Source organism: Petaurus breviceps, unplaced genomic scaffold, assembly GCF_028583685.1.
Source record: "Petaurus breviceps papuanus isolate PSGF00001 unplaced genomic scaffold, PetGlider_PUasm1.0 226, whole genome shotgun sequence".
NCBI lineage: Eukaryota > Metazoa > Chordata > Mammalia > Diprotodontia > Petauridae > Petaurus > Petaurus breviceps.
In genome coordinates this window covers 8,818,848-8,840,351 of record NW_027185890.1, presented here as the reverse complement: position 1 = coordinate 8,840,351, position 21,504 = coordinate 8,818,848, and the positions used below count along the sequence as shown (strand labels likewise).

Here is a 21,504-nt window from a genome sequence, read left to right as displayed (position 1 = left end):
GTCTGTTTTGATGTTGTTTTGCCAGATTTGTCCACTGGTGAAAGACAGTCCTGTTGTTGCAGAGGTTCTGGAACCTTGCTGTTGGTTCAAGAGCTCCTGAGACTATTCTGCAGACAGAGAATGAATTAATGAAGACTTACACCATATCATCTGTAATGTTTTAGTCATCATATAGACTGTGATATTTTATATTCTCTTAGATTCTTCATTTGAGATAACTTGAAAATCAAACTGGGTTCTTTTAAAATTGTACTGCTTCTAGCAGGGACTAAAAAAATGTATTTCTTCAAGTCTAGCCATTCTTCACAATTTTATCTTTGTTCTTCAGGGCCATTTCAATGCTATTCTTCACATGGAATATTGAATACTGAGATGATGGAATCTAAATTCAGGATTTTCACTACTGCTACTATTGTGTATAGACCATTACAGAAATGCCCAAAGATCTGTTTAATGTTATGCCTATTTGTTGACCTCATTCCAGGTTCATTTATGAATCTCAGGATTATCTGACTTAGTTGGGACTTATGACAAGTTTTCTGCAGGTTTCTTTTCCTTTGAAGTTCTTTTTGTGTACTGTGTGGTGGTGCCATTTATAGTCTTCTAAATTCCTCTTCTGAAATGCTTTGCAGATGAACTTCTGGTCTTTGCTTTCTAGGAGATTAAATGTTTGCTGATTAAGGCAGATGGGGAATTCTTTCAGCTTCCTTGTGGTCCTTATTTTGTATTGGTTAAACTTGTAAAGTTTAACTTCTAAAATTTTTATTAAAGTCAGAATCAATATCTTTAATTTTATCTTTTCCATTTTTTATAGCACAGAGCCTTTTTAAACCGATTGGGTTGGTGTGATTTCGATTATAGTATCATCTTCTCATATTTGTTCTTTCTTTTAATTTGGTATTGCTTTTGACCTTTGCTCTAACTATTTGATCTGACTACACACAGATAGCTGACTCTGAAATGATTATTTTGCTATTCAAAAGTTTGTACCTTACCTCTCTTGTCCTGTCTTTCTCCAGAATTTGTTTCCCTCTCCTTAAGCATTTCTCTCAATTCTCTCCACCTATACAGCTTCAGGGGCTTAAAGGACTCTCCCCAAATCAGGAGCCACACATCTCCCTCCATGTATGCAGCACTCAACTTTACAAACTGTCTTTCAAGAAACTACCCCAGGCTTGCAGCAGGAGTGGAGTTAAACTGAAATCATGTTTGTCAGAATTTTTAGGTTTCCTTAGTTCTGTTTTGATGGTTGAACTCTCCCATGGAAGCATTTACAACCCAGTAAACATACTCTCCTACTTATTCATTAGCTGGTAAATTTTAGTATGTGGCCACAGCTGTTTTTTCTTCTTTATGGAATCTAAAATAATCCTGTCATTTCTGAGAGCTCACAGCCACCATGAACTACTAGGGGAGGAGGAGGACTGCCTGCCCTGTGGGTGGCAGTTAAGTTTCTAGAGAGAAATAAAAATCACAAGTGCAGGGTTTGTGGCCTGCAATGGCAGAAACAATTGGCAGAATAGAATTCACAGTAATAAATCTCACCAAAAAAAAAATCACTGATTGGGAATAAAAACCCTAGAAGTAAAAGACAATTTGGAAGAAGAGAAGCAAAAGGCAATAGAATTAAAAGAAAACAATCTCTACACAAGCAAAACATATTGATCTCAAAGATAAGATGCATGGAGGCAATTTAAGGATTTTAGGTTTCGAAGAAGGATCTAAGCCAAAAAACCCAAACACCACATGACAAGAAATGATATGAGAAAATCATCCAAAACTTTTGAAAATAGAAAACAAAGTTAACAATTGCAAAAAATCCATAGACTGCCTTCAGAAGAAAAATAAAACTCCTATACTGCAAATTTCAAGACTTGTAAGTGGTTAAATTTAACAGTTCCAATAGCAACAAATTCTGCAAGGATCCAGAAGCAAAGACCTTCAAATATAAAGCAAAGGAAACTTACATACTGCAGACTATTCTTCACTCACCAGAAATTGCAGAAGGGAATGGAATAATGAGTTCTAAATAGCAAAGGAGCTTAAGGTATGACTCAAGGTGATATACCCTGCAAATCAGTCAAATAATCAATGAAAAAAGGACTCCAATAAGAGGATTTTGAAGTATTCCTACCCCAAAATGTGGACAATTTTCTTTGCAAAGACTTCAGACAACATAAATGATAGTTGTTCAGTTGTTTTAGTCATGTCCAAATTGTGACTCCATTTGGGATTTTCTTAGCAAAGATACTAGAGTAAATTTGCCATTTCCTTCTCCAGTTCATTTTACAGATGAAGCAAACAGGATTAAGTGACTTGCCCAGTGTCACAAGCTAGTTAAGTGTCTGAAGTCAGATTTGAGCTCAGGTCTTCCTGACTCCAGGTCTGGCATTCTATCCATCTCTCCCCAAATACAGCAACCAAAGAGGCACAAATAATGAAATAAATTATCACAGAAAGAAAAGGAGAAAAAAACTGTAAGATACCAATGGGGTTAAAAACAACAACAACAACAAAATAACAAAGGAACCATTAGTAGATTTCTTTTTAAGAGTACAAAGAAACAAAAAGTGAAAACAGATCTTAAATAGAAACAATGGTGGAGGAATAGGCCCAAAACATCAGGGGCTAAACTTCAAAACACCCCATCGGCAGGTGAATGGAAATTATTTATGGAACTAAATTCCATAATAGGAAGAAACACAAAAAGGAAGAGGGAAGGAAGAAGACAGAGGGAAATAAATGCATGATGTCGCCCCAAGTCAATGGTAAACAATGAAGGGGAAATAACTCCTATTAAGTATCCTGTTAGTATCTTAGGAAAAAGAGGGCTTACAGGAGAATGGGTGGTGTGACAAAGAAAGGGATTGAAATAGGGAGAAAGGAAGGAACTCTTAATTCAGTGTTGGGGGAGGGTTCCAGTGAAGAACACAGTCATGGTGGGAGAGACACATTGTCTAATGGGGACTAGATAATAAGAGAATTAGTGCTTAGAGAGACTGCTCCCTCTGAGAGATGGTTGTGCCTCTGTGGGCAGCACCCTCCCTCAGAACAAGGGAAATTAGAGCTTCTAGGGGCAACTGAAGAATGAGAGGGTATGAATCCTGAGAAATTTCATGGCAAATGGGGGAAAAACTATCATGGGGGAGGACAGGAGGTAATAATGAACTGCAGAGTCAAGGACACAGGGAAATTTCTACTATGGAGCAATACATCTATGCTCTTTGTCTCCTGTAGGAATGGATCCCAAGTCAGGCAAAATAGAAAAAAAAGGTGGAAAGGGACAAAATCCATGAGGAAATAACATGGCCCCTTGTTTAGAGGAGGGAACACAAATAAAGCAAAAGGATGTCCTTTGAGTGGCAGATATGAATAATATGGATAAGGGAAGTAGGTAAAGGCAGGTACAAGTATATATTGGTAGCAAAGGGAGAATAATATATGGGCAGAATTATTGCCTGAGAATGTTTAAAGTAGTAAATACATATTCAGGCAGACAAAGCACAACCCCAAGTCTTTTTTTTTTCTTTTTGGAGGAGTGGAAGTCAGGGCAATTGGGGTTAAATGACTTGTCCAGGGTCACACGGCTAGTACATGTTAAGTGTCTTTGAGTTCGAATTTGAACTCAGGTCCTCCTGATTCCAGGGCTGGTGCTCTATTCATTGCACGACCTAGCCACCCCAACAACCCCAATTCTTTGAATGGAATATTGTGATGGTAGTGTTGGGCACAAATGTATCACCGGGATCTAACAAAGTCATAGCTACCACAATGGAATTCAAGGTAGCATTCGAGGAGGGGAACTTGATAGAAAAACAGATGCCTTATGTCTAACCAGACCTTATAATTATAGCTTCCACAGAATGATCAAAGGAAAAGACTATGTTGGAAAGAGAAATCAACCCTAACCTGCTCTTAATATTAAGTCACTTAAACATAGTACCATTTTTAAAGTTATCCCCCTCCCTCCAACTAATTTAAGAAATAAGAGACAAATACCAATGTAATATTCTTTAATAACATCCTGTATTTTTATTTAATTCCAACCTGGTTTGCAGAAAGAAAAAGTATGACATATTTTAAAACTTTATTAAAAAGAAGTAACAAAAGAATAATCTTACTTTGATTTATTAATTTCTGAAAATAGGCTATTTTTTCCTTTTTGGAAAGGAGAGAATAAAGAGTGTTCTTTTTCATTGATGGACTTAAATGAATTAGTCAGAGCCTGAGTAGACCTTAATGACAATTTACTGAACATTAATTTGGTGTTACATTTAAAAAAATCTACTTTTCTGAAGTAGGCTCCACAAACCATCCATAATTTCTCACAGATTAAGGCACACATCATTATTGGCATTGTAGTTCAAGTATCCATAAGAAAATATAAATAACATCTGAAGACAATTAATTTTGTGTGCAGTAAACTGCATCATATGACCCTGAATGCACTGACCTTCAGGAAGGTAGTATTAAACTGTATGTAAATCCAAGAGTTATAGTTGTTCATTTCTCCTTTAAACTTAACCATTTTAACAGACACTGATTTAAATAAATATAATAAAAAATAAGTTTCCTTAAACTAGACTATTTTCTGAAAAGTTATACTTTTCATTTTAAGTAGCAAGCAATTTAAGTTTTAAAAATCATTTTAACTAATACATTATTTTGACATAGCATATAAACAAATTGGTGGCAACTGGCATAATCTTAATGGCATATATGTGATCCTATACTTGATATTACATTATTATTGGTTATGTTCTTAGATAAAAGGTCAGTTAAAGTTCCACCGACATAACTGAAGAATCCATTTAACTATTATTCTGTAAACAGTGTAAACATATTCATATCTAGCAGTAGTAGTACCTTTTTTAAAACAGATAAAACCCCAGTGCACAGGATTCATGGGCAAAAGGTCCAGATAAACAACACTTTGATAAAATATTATTATAACCATTACATTATAGCTAATACTTTATTGTAGCAGGGATGTATTTCCTGAAATAATAAATTAGTTCTAAAATTAGATAATTAGATTCATAAATTCCAACCTATCCAATACAAACCACCAAATCTCTCTTAATACTCTATTTAGAAAAACTAATTCTGTCCTTAATTAATAATTAGCACCTGGCAAGTTGTATTTTCAGGCAAGATAAAAATTCAGAATAAATACTAGCAGTCATTTTTACAAAGAAATAGAATTCAATTTTAGTTATTTCAGTATTTCAAGATTCACAGGAGTTAAGCAGCTAAATATAATGTTAAATGTCTATAACTTGGGCAGCCTAGACCCTGAGCTTCTTTTCAGAAGGAAACAGGCTGCTTAAAAATACAATTCTTCAAAACTTCAATTCAACTCAACAAATATGGAAGATTGCTTGGAAATAGCCCCTTAAAATTCTTTTTGGAAACAATCATGATCTAAATAATAAATAAAACCAAAATCAAAATACTGATGGTAAAGCAAGAAAAACTGAATATTATAAAAAAGCTGAGTTAGAAGAAATAAAACAATATTTGCGTACATACATATATAGAACAGATGACTAACTAGAACTATATAAATGAGATTCTTCACATTAAAATTATTTTGGTGACCACATAAAACAATTCCAGAACCAAAGTAACTAAATATTAGAACTACAATTGCTGCAGAGGTGACATGTATTTTAAAAATTCACTTCAACGATGAGTACATTCAATGATTACTTTTAAAAAGTGTTCTCCAAAAGTTGCCATCTAGTTCCCTTTAGACATCGATATGAATTCCATGTTTTATAGACATCATCTCTCTAGTCCCTATTAAATACATAATGAATGAACTTAAGTGAGGTAAAGATGCTGTGATTGTCACATAGAGCCAATAGGGCAGGGGAGATGTTTTTCCAAAAGGGCAAATCCATAAGCCATGACGAATTCCATCCCGAACATGGTGAGAAGTCCAAGATATAAATAACATCCAGGGAAGAAAGCACCATGAGTCTTTGAGCCGGAAAAGATGCATAAGCAACTTTAGTGTCAGAACCACAATAGGTATCAGAGTAGAACAGTGGAGAAAAGGCCTGTGTGGAAGGTTCAAAGCAGCCTGGGGGAAAAGAAAAAGAAATATCAACTATTGTTTGTATCTTGGAAGAGAATTTTTTTTTTTAGATATTTACCAGTTACTTTCCAGTTTCTTAACTGAAGTGCCAGGTAAAACTTTTTCTCTGTTGGCCATTCCAACCATCCTAATACATGAATCAAAACACAGAATATACAGAAAGGTAGGCAATGTGTGAATTAGGAGCCATTTTCTTAATCAGATTTGAGGAACCATATGGTTAATGATACATTTTACACTTAGCAAAGTTGGATTTAACAGAAATGTTGGACTTTTAAAGTGTCTCCAGAATCTTCCTTGTTCTGTGTCAACACAAAGCAGTGAATCAAATATTATAAAGTATTAGTAAACTGATTACATTATCACTTCATTTCTCCTCTAAGTTGCCAGAACCATGTAGCAATATTATGTATACTTTCCTAATATTTCAAAATTTCTGTAATATCTCACTGTACCTTAGGAGATTGGCGTCATGGGTTGCTATAGCAGAAAGAAAAAAATATCCGCTTCTGTCTTACCTCAGGGATGGATATATCATCCCTGGGCCCATCCTTTCATGCTTTTTCAATGTGCTAGGACATTCAAGAGCTTGCATTCAGCTGGCATAAACAAGTTATACTCTGAACAAATATGCCCTTGATTCTAAATACAGATTAATCTGAACAGTTAGGAAGAACAGAGACAGCTGGTGATGCAGTGGATAGGCTGCTGAGCCTGGAGTCAAGAAAACACAAATTCAAAAAAATCAGACCTCAGACATTTACTAGCTGTGTGACCCTGAGCCAGTCTCAACTTCCGCTTGTCTCAGTTTCCTTTACTGTAAAATGGGGATAATAATATAGCTTACCTTTAAGGGTTGTTGTGGGGATCAAATGAGATATTTGTAAAGTACTTAGTACAGTGCCTGCCACATAACAGGTACTATATAAATGCTAGCAATTACTACTACTATCATTATTAACAAGAAAATTAACACAGAAGAACTAATTTTCAAGTAAGTTAGCTCTGATCATCCCATAAGAAAGTAGAATATAATTTTTTATAGTAAAGTAAAAAACCATTTAACTCTTGGCCAAAATCTCACATGTGAATACACAGATTCCAAAACATCTATATCTCTGAATTATTGAATTTTTCTATGGAAATTAATTTATTATATTGTATTTTTATGTAGGTAGAGCAGAAACTCTAAACTTTTTTTTTTAAATCTCAGGACCTCTTCGTAGTCTTAAAAATTACTGAGAACCCTAAAGAGCTTTCTTTATGTTTGTAGCAATATTTACTATATTAGAAATTAAAATTAATAACATTTAAACTGTTAATTAATGTAAAAATAATAAGTCCATTACAAATTAACATAAGTAACATTAAAAAACTATATTTTCAAAATGAAAAAAATAGTGAGGAAAAATGACAGTCACATAATTTTGCAAGTCTCTTTAATGTCTGGCTTAATAGAAAACAGCTGGATTTCCACATCTGCTTTTGCAGTTGATCTACTGCAATATGTTGTTATGGTTGAAGTACATGAAGAAAATCTCACCTCACACAGACATGTAGTTGGAAAAGGGAGAAGTATTCTAATAGGCTAACAGCATTTTGTTATTGTTATATAAAGTTTTGACCATGAAGACCCTTTGAAAGGGTCTTGGGGACCCCCAGGGATCCTGGGATCACAATTTGAGAACTGCTAACCTAGAGCATGAAAGATGTAATTAAAAATTCTAATTTGAAACAAATACAAATGAGTCATATCATACTGCTTGCCCTCTCAAAGGGCAGGGGAAGACTGGAGGAACAAGAGAATTTAGAACTCAAAATTTTTTAAAAATCAATGTTAAAAATAAATAGATAATGATTTTTTAAAAAAGGAAATAAATACAAACATGGAATCATACAATTAACTGGGAAATTTTATTTCCAATGGGATATAAAAGTTATCCTTGGTGTGAGAAGAAAAAAAATGTAGGTCAATGATTACATGAGTGTTTATAGAATCCTAGGGTTATGTTGGTATGGTTCAACCTTTTTCAACCACTTAGCTCTCCACTATTCTACAGGCAAAGATGGCAATTTTCTATGACTATTTAAAGTTTGTTGGTATTGCTTAGTCCTTCATTTTAGGTATTGGATCCTGTTGTTAATAGATATGAAAAGAAATAACAAGGAACTTCTTGTTTCCAGGTTTCTTGCTAGAATGTTAACAGACAACTTGTTTACAAACAAATCATGAGTAATGAATAAAAAGAGTAGATTGCTGCAAAAACAAATGTAAAGACCATTCATTACTCAAAAATAACCAAATAAATCTTCACGGATATTTATTGCTGATCTGTGTCATCTAGTGGTAAATGTGAAGGAAATGATTTTCAATATTCTACTCTGAAGAAATTAAAGGACTGGTATAATATTTAGCCTGATGAAAATTACCTGCTATATGAGTCATGATTTTATAATGGTTTTAAACAAAAACAGTGGGTTGTTTTTTTTTTTTTTACTAAATCAACATTTGAATATTTACTTTGGGTCACAGATTAAAAATAATTTCTAAATATGTAATTGTTGTGAAATTAAACTATCATATTACTTTAAAAAAGAACAAAATCCCCTCATTTCCCTCAGGCTTTACCACATATTATAAAATGGTTATCATCAAAATAGTTACTGGACCAAAAAAAATCAGAAAGAAATCAGTGGGACAGAATAAAGATACCAGATAACTAACCAAATGTAAACAAAAAATTAATCTTTGATAATTTTTTTTAAAAAGCTGGATAAAGAATTCATTATTTAACAATTGTCCATGAAAAATTTGGCTAATAATTTAGTAGAAAGGGGATTTAGGCACACCTTTTGTATCACATACTTAGTGAACTTCAGCAGGATGATAGACAACCATTTTTTTTTAACTTACAAAAAGAATGGGAGAAAATGGAACAATACATGGAAAGAACTTTTTTTTCCTGTTAAACAAATAGGAAAAATTATTAAGGACAAATTGGAGATCCTTAAAAATATTTGAATAAAAAATTTTGTACAAAGTAAACAAAAGGACAACAACAGATTGCATTAGGCAAACTATAACAGATGAAAACCTGACATCTAAAATATATAAAATGGTGTTAAAATTTACAAAGGTAACTAACTCCAAGTCCACAATGGATAGTCAAAGGATATAAAAAATCAGTTTTGATGACAAACACAAATTGACAAATATCACTTGAAAAAATACTCAATTTTACTGATAATCAAAGACATTCATACAGAGAAAAAAAGGTCATTATTTCAAACAGAAATAATGAAAGAAGCAGGAATAATGGAGGTCTGGAAATACCAGATTTCAATTTATACTATAAGATTATAATTGTTAAAAGTATTTTGGTACTGATTAAAAATAGAAACAACATGTTAGTTCTACAACTCCCAGAACTATCAGACATAATATTGTGTCTGAGAAGTCCAAGGACACCAAATACTGGGGTGAGAACTTAAAATATGCTGGGATTACTTGAGAGCAATCTTACAGAAATTAGATTTAGACCAACATATTGTACTATATACCACAATAAACTCAAAATGGATGTATGACCCAAATATATGTTCTTATAGAAAAAATTAGAGAAGAGGTAAATTTAACAGTGATTGCTAGGTACAGAATTCTTACATTAACCAAGGACATAAGTGATCACAGGAGACAAAATGGACAATTTCAGTTACATAAAATTGAAAAGCTTCTGTTCCAGGAAACTTAGAGTTAAAAAGGAATTGGCACAGAAAAAAATCTTTGCAGCAAATTTCTCTAATGTGCTATCCAAGATATATCTAGAATTGCTATAAATACAGAAGAACAAGAGCCAATCCCCAATAGATAAAGGGTAAAAAAAAAAAAAAAGGACATGAACAGGAAGTTTTCAAATTAAAAAAAAAAGCAAGATACCAATAACCATATGAAAAATAAACATATGTTAAAAAGTTCCCAATCAATAATATATGAGAAATAAGAATTAAAATAACCCTGAGGTTCTACCTTACCACACTAAGAAGGCAAAGATAACAAAAGAAGAAAATAACATAGGTTAGAAGAGATTTGGAAGGGCAGACACACTAATAGACTGCTGTTAGAACAATGAATTTGTCCAACTGATGGAATTATAATAAAGACAGACCCCAGTGAACAGCAGGCCCACTGCCCCTACCTAGTCACTCACTCCTCCTCTCTGACTCAATATCCTAACTTCTTCATATATGCCTCTCTGCTCACTAGAACAACAGGTATGTCCATGAATTCATATTTCTCACAGAAACAGCAGGGGTGTCCATGTGATGGGATCCCAGTCACTGCCTCTAGCTAGCCACTGCCCCCAAACCCACTCCTCATATTTCCCACAGAAATAGTAGGTGTCTCCATGCACTCAACCACAACCACATCCATCTAGTCTCAGATAGGACCAAAATACTCAGTCAATCAGAAAGCAGCACCACCAGGATGCCTGAGCAGGATGTGGACCCCAAAACAATAGAAGGGACTTTCCCTAAGTAGACATCTGTGCAGTAAGAGTAAAGAACTGACCTAGAGTGAACTTATGACATAGAGAGTCTTATTATAATATCATTATCATACATACATATCCCCCCAAATGGGTTTTTCTGAATGCATTGTGGGTAATCACATGTGTAGTTCTACTGGGACTGGGACCCCTCCCTTAACAAACCCCTCCTGCCTTTTTAATATTCATAATTTATGTTATGTAATTTCATCTTTACCCTATAAAAATCCATCTTGCTTTCTCTGAAGTTGCTGGTTCCTCTTGGAACTTCACCCACTTCATGAGAGGCATCAATCTCAATAAATGCCTATGCTTGGATTAGAGGTGGTCTGACTTTGAATTCTTTTGAGATGATTCTACCACAACACATCATGAAACTGCATCAGTTTTTTTGGCAAATCTGGGTGAGCAGAATTTAAACTGTAACACCACCATTACGGAAATTAATTTGGAGTTCTGCCAAAAGTTACATCACTGAATGTACGTATCCTTTGATCCACATATACCAGTACTTGCATGTACTCCCAAATTCAAAAAATGGAGGGGAATGACCCATCAGTACAAAAAGGATTTCTAGAAGTACTTTTTGTTGTAGCAATGACCTGACAGGGTAAATAGCTGGACAAACTGTGATATGTGGATGTAACTGAATATCATTGCACTGTAAGAAATTATAACTATGGAAGTTTCTGAGAACCTTGGGAATACTTGTATGACTATTGCAGAGAAAAATGAGTAGAAACAGAGAACAATCTACAGGATGACCACAGTATTGTCAAGGATAACTCTGAAAGTTTTCAGAACTCTGATCAATGCAGTGATAGAGATTTTAAAAGACTGAAGCTGAAACATGCTTTCCCTCTTTTAGCAGAGCCATGATTGATTTAAACCTCAAAAATCAGACATATTTTCAGACATGGCCAATATATTGATTTGATTTGCTTCTTTATACTTATGGTTATGGAGGAAGGCTTCCATTTAGGGGCAAGGGAGAATTAGTTGGTAGTGATAGAAATGAAAGAAAGAAAACAGTATCAATAAAACATTTAAAAAAAACACAGAACAATCTGTTGAAGTTCAAAAAGGAGACAAAAACAGGGTAATTTTGTTACTACCTTGTTAGTTTAGCGTATGCAACAAGCTTACAATTTTATATATGATGTCAACTTTGTTTCTTACATAACAAAATGTTTGTTGACTAAGTTTATAATAAAAAAGAAAATGATGGGGTTGGATTAAAAAAAAAGTCAGTTTTTGGGAGGCTAGGTGGCACAGTGAACAGAGCACCAGCCCTGGAGTCAGGATGACCTGAGTTCAAATTCAGCCTCAGATACTTAATACCTACTAGCTGTGTGACCTTGGACAAATCACTTAGCCTCAGTTGCCCTGCCCCCTCCCCTCCAAAAAAATAAAAAAAAATCAGTTTTTTTGTGTGTTTTGGTCTTTTATAAATGCTGTGTAATAATTGTTTTTAACTGTATGTCATTATTATAAAGTGATAAGAAAAAGAATCAAAATAAGCCTTAAGTTTTTAAGAACTGATATGAAGAATACATAGCTAAGATTATTTAAAAGGATAACAAGAAAAAGAAATAATATGTTTCTTACCTTTAAAGATAGAGATCCAGCTAGAAAAAAGTGGTCCACATCAATAAAAGAAGCTAAAAATCCAGCCAAAATGACTTCTCCAAAATCACTCTTCTTCTTGAGCCCAATTACTATTGCCCATGACCACATTCCAATTATACCATGCACTGCATTATCAGAGAGGGCCCTAAGCCATTCATTTTGCTGAATGAAAGAAAACTGCAACAGTCTATCTGCTACAAAGCAGAATAAACCTAAACCAAGGCTAGAAATGACAGACAGAGTGCTAAATGTCTGGAGGAGAGCAAAGGTCTTTTCAGTCTCAGTTGCCATCACAATCGACATGTTGCTGTATTGTAAATGCCATCAGGGAACTTATAGCCTATTGTTGTTTACATATTCACATATCCTGTAACAGAATGTACAAAACATGATTAAGATTTGGGTCAATGTTCACTACTTACACACAAGATAATATTACTATGAAAATCACATATGTGAGAGAGGCAACACGGCGTGTGATAGATAGAGGGCCAGCCTAGGAGCTAGGAGGACCTGGGTTCAAGTTCTGCCTCTGACACATATTGGCTACAAGATCCTGAACATTTGTTTAATCTTAAAATTTAATTTTAAACTTAATCTCTCAATGTCCCCAGGAAATATTCTAAGACTATAAATTGCAGGGCAGTTGCTGGTATGCATTGGTAAAGGGAATGTCCTCAATGGAAGTTTCCTCTACCAATGAAATCACAGGTCCAGTAAAAATATTCCTATTATGAAATATATACACCTATTATGAGCCTCTCCACTGCCCTCTGAGTTATACTCACTTCTAATTTTTCAAAGATTATTATATTCTGTGTTTTGCTGTTATTTAACAATACTGGTTAATACTAAACTGACAGGTCTTTATTTTTCTGGGAAACTCAGGGTCAATACAGGATATTTATAATTACTCAAAGATAATCCAACCTATTCTGCTCCTTTCTTCTGTTCAATTCTGGACCCAATTCATCCATCTATACTGCTCTCCCAGATATACATAATTATGAACAAGATTTACAAGTTATCTATCTATACTTATATTGATATATGGGCAATAGTATTCATCTACTTGGCCTTTCTTGTGTGGACTGACAGGACAAATGACTATAAATATGAATAATTCTGTAAAGCTACATAGAACTTTTGGTGACTCTGTAATAGTCAAGTATAGCATGCAGAATTTAGGAAGTACACTGAGACTAACACTTCTCTGACATTCTTATGGAAATAGCACAGTGGATGGGGTAGGAGGAAGGAAGGGAATAAGCATTTATCTAGTGTGTACTCTGTGCTAGGAACTGTTAAGTGCTTTTATTTTTTAATTTTTTTTTCTTTTTGGAGGGGGGAAGGCAGGGCAATTGGGGTTAAGTGACTTGCCCAAGACCAAATGGCACACTTTTATTTTTTAAACAAACATTATCTCACTTGATCTTCTCAACAACTCTAAGAGGTAGTTATGTATCTAGTTATTATCTCCATTATATGACTCAGGAAACTGAGACAAATAGAAATTAAGTGACTTGTCCAAGGTACAGTTGGCAAGTGTCTGAGGCTGAATTTGAACTCAGGTCTTCCTGACTTGAGGCCCAGGGCTCTATCCACTGTGTCAACAAAGTACTGGAATCAGAAAGATGTGGGTTTGAATCCTGCCTCTTCATACATTGCCTATGTGACACACGTACATAACATGTAACAAAAACTATTTAACTTCTCTGAGACTTTGGTTTCATTATCTATAAATGGTAACAACATTAATTAAATTAAATTAATTTACTAAAGGGTAATAACATTTGTATATAAAATACTTTGTAAAACTTAAGGTGCTACATTAATATCCCAGTAATGATACCTATTTTCAGGTACCACTAACATAGGTTAAATACTGATAAAGGGCCAGTAGATGCTTCAGTTTACTTTGAAGACTGATTCATTCTTTGTTGAAAAACCTTAGACTTTGTAATCTCTTCAAATTATGTCACTAACTTTTACTTCAAATTAAATCAGTGTAATAAATGTTGTTAATACAATTAAATTTGAAATATGAATGCATAATGAAGGCAGGAAATACATAAAAGTTGCATTGCATATATGTAAGATTAATTTGAACCACATCTAATGACTCCTTTCTTTGACAGTTTCAAATGGATGTCAGAGTTATAACTGCAAAATTTTTTCACCTGAGATAAAAACTTTGGGGGGGTTGAGGGGGAGGTGGCAGCAATAGCATGACAGAAGGCAGTCTTAACTAAAGTGGAGTTGTGTCAGGAGCTGAGACAGTCTGGTCTTAGAGTCCAACTTGTGTCTCTGTGAAGAGCAAGTGCCAGAGGTGGGCCTCTAGGGAGAAGGAAGAGAGATTAGAGAGAAAGAAGAAAGTAGAAATTTTATGGTGATGGGACCATGAGAATGGTTAATGGGGACAGATAAGGGAACAGGGTCTTATTAGGTAGCATAGACCAGCAAAGAACCATGAGACTTGGGGACAGAAGTGTCTAGACCATCACAGAGAAGAAGAAATCTTCTTCCATATCAGTGACCAGAGGCAAAGCCCCAGCTACCCAGTCCTAGTTATATCTGTAATTTGTGTTAGATAAGCAAAAAAAAAAAAAAACCCTGAAAAATGTGTAAAGTAATTCCACAAATCTGTTTCATCTCATTTTCTTTTTACTATCAACTATTTAACAAACCACAAAACTTATAATACTAACCTTACATCTATATGCAGGTTGCAGACACCAAAAGGGTCTGGTAGGTGATGTGATATCATGAGGGAGTGAACTAGAACATCATTTACCATAAGAAACTGAGACCCAGTTTAATGGGAACTAAAAACAGAAAAACACAAAAAAACATTTATAAGAACTCAGGGACAGAAGAGAGCTATCTGATATCTGTGTTTTATATTTGGAGATAGACATGGCTTTTTCTTGTTTGTATTGGCTTTCTACAGTGGCTTTTGTTGGACACCATTAAAGTGAACTGAAATTTCAAGAAGCTTTAGTTGGTTCAGTTATAGATTAGTATTACTATTGGATAGTTGTAACAACATAGGACTTGCAGACAAAAAGAAAGGAGTTATCTTCCTTTCCCCCCAACTCTCCCTTCCTGTTTATGAATAGGATGTGAAAAGTTAAGGATCCAGGGAAATTGTGAAAGCAGTCTGAACACCTTGAAGATGTGGAATTAAAGTTGCCAGAAGACATGTTCATTTAAACATTCCACAAATACTTATTAAGTGCCTACTATCTGCAATGTGCTGTTAGTAACACACAAATATAAAACTGCCCCTCCAACTTTTCCTGATTTTTTTGAGGGTATTACCACCCTTCTAGTCATTCCAGTTCACTTCATCAATGATATCCATAACTCTTCCTGTTCACTGATGTCCTCATTCAAACAGCTCCTAAGTCTTTCAGCTCTGTCTTCTTTTGCAACTGTCATCTTCTTCTCTACACTTCTGAGACAACCACCACCTTATCTTTTTTTTTCTGGACTGACATAATAGCCTCCAATTTGTTTCCCTGATTTCATTCTCTTCCCATTTCCAATTCATTCTTTACACTACTGTCAAAATAATCCTAAAGTATAAGTCTAACCATATCATGTAGCCCTATTCATGAGTAGTTTCCTAGTGCTTTTAGAATAAAGGGCAAATTCTCCAGCATGGCACTGAAGATTCTTCAAAATCTAGCTCTAGTTTCCCTTTCCAGACTTATTTCAAATATTCACCTTCATTTAGTCTACCTTCTGCTCAGATTAGTCAACATTTGTCCCTTGAACTTAGAACTCCTTTGGTCTCTTTGTCTTTGCATAGGCTATCCCTCCATTCTGGGAATGCACTGTCTTCTCATCTCTACCTTTAATTTTATTCAAGGCTCACAAGTGCTACCAGCTATAGGATGTTTCTCCTGATCTCCCTAGTTTCTAATGTCAAATTACTTTGTACTTATTTATAAGTTTACAAAATATTGCACTCAGTAGAATATAAGCCCTTTGAGGGCAAAGAGGGAGGTAGCATAGTATAGTGGTAGTTTCAGAGGACCTAGGTTTCAAATGACACCTGTGACACTTATTATTTGGGTGACCTTGGGCAAGTCACCTAAACTCCCCACGCTGCCTTCTCTGTAAAATGAAGGGGTTGGACGAGGTGGCTTTTGACGTCCTATCTATAATCTTATGAATATTTTTCATTTTTGCCTTTGTATCCCCAGTGCCTAACAGGGTTTTACACACAGAAGATGCTTAATAAATAAATGGTGAATTGAAATTTATAAATACCCCTTTCGTCAATTGCCCCCAAAGGAATCTGAGAGAAGACTTTTGGATCTAAAAATCTGATAAGCATGCCATCTATGTACGTTTACGAAGTGTTCCAAAAATCTTAGTGCAGTCATAAGCTGGCATAGTTTTAATAGCTTAAAACTGCACATTGATTCTTGGAACACCCTGTATTGTAAACAGCACAGGGTCAAACACATCCTTGGGAATTCTAATAGAGAACTCTTTCCAAAATATCCCTGCTAGTCCTAGCCTCCTTTTATCAGGTTCCCGTGACAGTAACTGATAAAAATGACATTTATAAATTTTGTGATGTTTCAGGGTGATACAAGTTCTTAAAGTCAATCTAGAACAGCAAAAAGCTTCGGTAAAGATTAAGTTGTTTTTTTTTTTTATGGAGAGGGAGGGTGGACCAGGAAGTGTCAGGATTCAATTAGCGCTTTTGCTCCCGGGAGAAAAGAGGAGCCTGGAGTTTCTCAGTCAATTAATCTCCACAGCTTCTCTCGCAGCCCGAGGGGAGCAGAGGGAGCCGGAGGGCGGGGAGGGGGGGGGGGGGGGGGGGGGGAGGGGGGGGGGGGGGGGTAAAGGGGGCCAGGGGGGCGGGTGCAGCACCGACGGAGGCCTGCCTCAGCTTCGGCTCCGCCGGTGCTGGACAGCTCCCGGGGCGCGGGGCCGGGCTGGGGGCGCGGAGACTCGCGGAGTCCAGCCCGCCCGGACCCGAGCCGGACCGGACTGCGATCTCCTTCCCGGAGAGCGGCGGAGCCGAAGGCAGGGGAGGACTCAGGGGCCGCCCCGCCCGAGCTGCGGGGCTTCTTTACCTTCGGAGCTTCGGGGGGGTGGCTCCGGGACCTCCGGCTCCAGCCTCTCCACCTATCCCCAGCCCTCCCTCCGCCCCCTACCAGCGACCTCCGGGGTCGCCCCAGACCCGTCCAGGTCGAAGCCGACGGGGTTCCAGGAGGAGCCGCCCTCCCGCCCGCGCCTACCGACCGAATGACTCCGGCGTTGTCAGTCCGTCTGTCCGCGGGACCGGGAGCGAGAGCGATCTTGGTGTGAAGCCGAACCCGCGGCTCTACAGCTGCGCACCAGCGAGACGCTCGGAGCGGGCTAGAGAAGCCCCCGCAGTGGCTGACGCCGCGCCGCCCGGGGGCTGACGGGATACCTGGCTGGACTCCCGGGAGGAGAAGGGAGAAGGGGAGGCGGATAGGAACGGAAGGAGGAGGAGGGAGGAAGGATGAGATGAAGAGGAAAGGGGATGAAAGAGGACGGGAGGAAGAAGGAAGAGGGGAAGGGAGGGAAAGGCTGTCTGGCGGAACTCTCTGAAAGGCTACGAGCTTTTAATTCTTTTCGTTCTAAATCGTGAATCTTCTTTTCCACCATCCCCTCCCCCCGTAGCCGCCTTCTCAGGGAAGCCTGCGGCTTGAGTTCGGAGCCTCAGCGACTCGGTGGAGCTTTCCCTGGCACGGGCAGCCCTCGCCCAGCGTCTGCCTGGGCTGCTCGCGGACAGTAGCCTCGGCGGTGTCATCGGCGGGCTTGGTGCCGGCTTGTGTCAGGGACTCTGCCACGGGAGGACCCGCTTTGCTGCTGAGAGGGGGGCTCCGAGGAGAACCTGTAAGCCACAGCCAGCCAGCTCCGAGCCGGGCGCCCGGCCAAGCTCCGGGGAGTCAGAAAAACCGGCCCAGGACCTCACGCTCGTGCGAACACACGGGAACACAGACGAGATAAGTTGAAGACGATCTCCGGCACTTCGTTATCTTTTCTCATTACTTTTTATAGGGAGGATGACTATTAATATGGTTCAGTTCTTGAAGCATAGGCTTCTTGGTTATGACATAGGACGGACAACCAGCAGTTAAATCAATGTTTGCAGACTCTCTAAAGTCTGTGCTTGCAGTACCTACCCGCTACTTGGATTTCTAGCACTCCACCATCACTGCGGTGTGGCTGAACAGGACTGAGGACTTTTTGTAAAAATTTCTTTGTTTAGTGTACAGCCTACTGGTGACAAGCCCTTACATACTTAACTAGGCTGGTCTGAGCACGAGGTATCTCATAGACCCCTCTCCAGACTAGACACCCGAAGTTGCCCCAAAACTTTTACAGGATGTATCCCAGACTTCGCACCATTTTGGTTTTCTTCTAGATGGAGATAAAAATGTGCTTCCCAGAATTTGAACACCCCAGATATCAGGGCAGAATACAATGCAACTATCATCCCTTTTGCTCTGGAACATAATGCCTTTTGACAAAGCTTAGGTCCCCCTGGCTTCTATGTCACCCTGTTAATTGATATTGAGCTTACAATCTTCTAAATCTTTTTCATATGAAATGTCATTCCCATCCTGTATTTATGAAATTACTTTTTTCAACCCAGATGTAGAACTTTACATTTCTTCCTGTTTCAATTTCATCATATTAGATTGTTTTCATTGCTCAGTACTTGCTGAGATATTTTTTGGATCCTGACTCTGTTATCTAACATGATAACTATTACTCCTAGTTACATGTCATTTGCAAATCTGACAAGCATGTCTAATATGCCTTTATCTAAGTCATTGATTAAAAAATAGATCAAAGGCTTAGAGCCCTCCTCCAAGGTGATGACTACTCATTGGATCCACTTAACCAGTTCCAAAATTATCTCATTGTACTATCAATCACCTAACCCACATCTTTTCTTGAAATCTAGACTCTGAAATATTTTTTAGATATATAAACCTTAGTTAACATGTAATCTGTGTACCAAGGGCCCTGATACCTTGATACTTTTAGGTATTTAAAAATCACATTTCACTTGGTCTCAGCCCTCATCCAGAAAATAGATAATTTATTTACAGTTGAGTCCAAAAGGCTAGCACCACCTCCTCTTTTTAAAATGACTGGCTGTAGCCAGTCAAATATTTATTTAGCACCTACTCTCTGCCAGGCAGGTAGATAGCAAAGTGGATAGTATGCTAGGCCAGGAGTCAGGAAGACCTATCTTCCTAAGTTCAAATCTGGCCTCAGACACTTACTAGCTGAGTGACTTTGGGCAATTCACTTAACCCTATATACCTCCATTTCCTCTTTCCTAAAATGAGCTGGAGAAGGAAATGGCAAATCACTTCTGTATCTCTGCTAAGAAAACCCCAAATGGAGTGACAAAGAGTTGGACAGGACTGAAAAACAACTGAACAACATGTGCAGGCACTGTGCTAAATGCTGGATATACAAATAAAAACAAAGACAGTTCCTGCCTTAAAGGAGCCTGCAAACTAATTGAGGAAGACAACATATAATTTACTAAAAGCACTTTAAGGGAAAATTTAAAAATTAGCAGAAAGCCTAATCCATAATATATCAGGATGTATTCTTTCTTCAAGGGTCATTTATAGGTGAACATCAAGAGCCTTTACATACCAGTCTTCCATATGTTCTAATTTTGATGTCTTCTGGTCTGAAGGTTCTTTCTGCATTCAGGTAGGAGCTTATTCAAGGCCACAGTCTTTTTTGTCACTACTACAGAAGGACACTCTATGTTCTTTTGGTTTGTCTTTGCTTTGTCACTGAGTTATGTATGTGTAGGGAGAGAGAAAGAGTGGTTGTCAGATACTGACCCTATGAATCATCTCAGCCTGGTATGTCCAGGTGATCTATACATCACATCCTACTGGTGTATCCTCCAGAGGACTACACCCTGATTCTGTAAGAGTTGCCAGACCATCTTGACTGATCCTCAATTCACTTCCATGAGATTCTGTCGGTATGTTATATAAATAAAACAAATGGAAATAATGCTTTCTGAAAACCACCATGTATAGACAGTTACTCAGAAGTGGAAATCTCAAGATGGGCCCAAAACATAAAGTGAATACCTTAGCCTGCTAAGTATGTTAGTATGCTAACATATATATGTTAAGTCTATGCTAAGTATAGTTAAGTATGCTAGTGCCCCCATTAGGGGAAAGATGACTTCTAATAAAAGATAGGAGCTGGCATATAACTCGTTCCTTTCAGGAAAGAGGAAGTCTTTCTCCTTTCACCGATACTTAGATATAGCTTATTTATCTTCTCTGGGGTGGGAGAAAGTTTCTTGGAATAACTCCACAAAGTACCAAATATACAAGTGAAAGCTTCTTATTCTCCAAAACTGGATTCATTCTGGTCCATGACTAAAGGGGACTTCTTTACTAGTCAGACCAAAGTTTGCCCTAGGAAATTTAGGCAAACCTTAGGTGATCTTGGGTACAGAGGCAAGGTCATTTCTTATAGATCCTCTGAGCTCAAACCTCTAGGCTTGGGCCAGATCTGTGGGTCTTTATGTGTGTGTGTGTGTGGGGGGGGAGGGATGGTGGTGTGGATTTTCATTTAGGTGTCTGTCTTAATTGTTTAGCTAGAAGCTTCCCTACCCTTACATCCTGTTCTGAGAATAGTTAACCTTTGCCTTCAATCCACCCAAAGAACTCTGTCATACTATTATTCCATAGATACAGCTTTTACCATGTCACTACTGGGCTCAAAAGCTTGCTAATCTGAACTCCTGTTTTGGGTTTCAATGCCTTCCTTAATTTGGCCCTATCCATCCAATCATATTTTCTCATCAGGAAGTATCACAGTGTAGTGGGAAACTAGTCAGAGAACATGGCCTATCCTGGCTGTCACTTACCATGCACTACTTTTGAAATGCCTCCCAACCTCTCTAGGCCTTCATTGTTTCATTTATAAAATGAGGGGGTTGAACTAGATAATATCTAAGAAGATATTTTTCAGCTCCTCGTTTATGATCTTATGATCAAGGAGAATTTAATCCTCAATGTGTACTTTAATCAAGTTAATTTCTTCACTGTCACAAACAGGCCAAACACAATTTCCCTACCTTTGCTCATATTATACCCCTTGCCTATGGTGTCTTCCTTTTCCCCTCTGCTCATCCAAATCTCATCATCCCTCTTTTAGGATGCTTTCCCTGGT

At 37.4% G+C, this 21,504-nt stretch overlaps 1 protein-coding gene across 5 annotated transcripts; it reads right to left on the bottom strand.

The window, feature by feature from the left end:
* Nucleotides 1-4,009: 4,009 nt before the first annotated feature.
* Nucleotides 4,010-20,111, bottom strand: TMEM267 (transmembrane protein 267). Of its 5 annotated transcripts, none has more exons than XM_069095327.1 (5): nucleotides 19,954-20,111; nucleotides 14,988-15,104; nucleotides 14,460-14,616; nucleotides 12,259-12,646; nucleotides 4,010-6,088 (listed from the first exon to the last, which is right to left on the bottom strand). In XM_069095327.1, the coding sequence occupies exons 4-5, from the start codon at nucleotides 12,580-12,582 to the stop codon at nucleotides 5,753-5,755; spliced, it is 660 nt and encodes a 219-aa protein (XP_068951428.1). In that variant the 5' UTR covers nucleotides 12,583-12,646; nucleotides 14,460-14,616; nucleotides 14,988-15,104; nucleotides 19,954-20,111; the 3' UTR covers nucleotides 4,010-5,752. The 5 variants fall into 5 exon arrangements, with proteins under 5 accessions (XP_068951428.1, XP_068951427.1, XP_068951424.1 ...); XM_069095326.1 differs by lacking the exon at nucleotides 19,954-20,111 and adding an exon at nucleotides 17,545-17,698; XM_069095323.1 differs by lacking the exon at nucleotides 14,460-14,616.
* Nucleotides 20,112-21,504: the final 1,393 nt, after the last annotated feature.